The sequence below is a fragment of the Parus major genome, unplaced genomic scaffold, assembly GCF_001522545.3.
Source record: "Parus major isolate Abel unplaced genomic scaffold, Parus_major1.1 Scaffold1370, whole genome shotgun sequence".
NCBI lineage: Eukaryota > Metazoa > Chordata > Aves > Passeriformes > Paridae > Parus > Parus major.
In genome coordinates this window covers 1-1,373 of record NW_015380219.1, presented here as the reverse complement: position 1 = coordinate 1,373, position 1,373 = coordinate 1, and the positions used below count along the sequence as shown (strand labels likewise).

The 1,373-nt window shown below is 60.0% G+C and overlaps 1 protein-coding gene across 1 annotated transcript; it reads right to left on the bottom strand.

Moving 5' to 3' along the window:
* Positions 1-735: 735 nt before the first annotated feature.
* Positions 736-1,367, bottom strand: UXT (ubiquitously expressed prefoldin like chaperone). The gene is made up of 2 exons (XM_015616928.2): positions 1,052-1,367; positions 736-977 (listed from the first exon to the last, which is right to left on the bottom strand). Exons 1-2 carry the CDS (start codon positions 1,319-1,321, stop codon positions 924-926), a joined length of 324 nt encoding a protein of 107 aa, XP_015472414.1. The 5' UTR covers positions 1,322-1,367; the 3' UTR covers positions 736-923.
* Between the last annotated feature and the right edge of the window lie 6 nt (positions 1,368-1,373).

Here is a 1,373-nt window from a genome sequence, read left to right as displayed (position 1 = left end):
TGACGTATGAGAGGCGGGGCCAAAGCGTTGAGTGACGTGTGAGAGGCGGGGCCAAAGCGTTGAGTGACGTGTGAGGGGCAGGGCCAAGCACTGAGTGACGTCACACAAAGGGCAGGAAAAGAGGTGGTGGGGAAGGGGGAAAAGGGGCGGAGCTTAAGGGGACACGCCCCTTGTTGGGATGGGGGGGCTCAGGGGTTCTTTCTTGGGGATCCCCAATGACGTCACCACCAACAGCCCCTCCCCCCACTGCCCCCCACCCTTCGGAGGGGGCGGGGACAGCCCCAAAGTGGCTCCACCCCTTTTTGGGGGGAGGGGAGAGTGGGCTCTGAGGTTACTCCTTGTTTACTCCACAGCCCAAAACAGGATGGGGCTGCCCCAAGGTTACTCCAGAGCTACTCCGAGGTTACTCCAGGCCCAGGAACAGGGTATTCCAGTGGTACCTCAAGGTTACTCAGCAGTTACTCAGGGGTTACTCTGAGTTTCCCCACAGGTTACTCCGCCAGTGCCCTGCAGTTGCTCCAGGGTTACTCCGGGTTTCCTCAGGGTTACCCCGGGGTTACTCACAGGCCCCTCCCCCACCGCCATCAGCGCCCTCATGGGTTACTCCTTAATTACTCCGCGGTTACTCCAAGCTCCCTGCTGTGTGTGAAACAACCCCCCTCACTCCAGCTTTACAAACAGGTTACTCCGAGGTGTAAAAAACTCCATTTTACTCCAGCTTTACACACAAGTTACTCCGAGGTATAAAAAACTCAATTTTACTCCAGCTTTACACACAGCTTACTCCGACGTGTAAAATCCCCAGCTTTACACACAGCTTACTCCGAGGTGTAAAACCCTCCAGCTTTACACACAGCTTACTCCGAGGTGTAAAATCCTCCAGCTTTACACCCAGGTGGGGGCGGGGCCAGCCCAGGGGTCCCTCAGGGGTCCGGGGTGGGGGAGGGGCCCTGCAGCCCCTGCAGCTCCCGCAGGCCCTGGGGGAGGGGCAGAGCGTTGTGGGCGTGGCCCAGAGGGGAGGGGGCGTGGCCAGGGGAGGGGGCGGGGTTACCTCCAGCACCAGCCGGATGTGGGCGCGGATCTTGGCCCCGTCCCGGGTCAGGGATTCGCTGAGCCTGGAAGGGGCGGGGCTTAAGTGGGCGGGGCTTTGGGAGGAGAGGGCGGGGCATGCACGGGGTCTCCTGTGTGGGTGTGGCCCGATGATTGACCGGGCAAGGCCACGCCTTTTATGGTCACTGAATGAGGAAGTGCCTTCCTTATATGGCATGGGCGTGGCCTGGGTGGTGTGGGCGTGGCCTAACACCACTCCTTTTTTGGTCATGGGGCAGGAACGTGCTTTCCTTTTATGGTGTGGGCGTGGCCTGATGGATTAA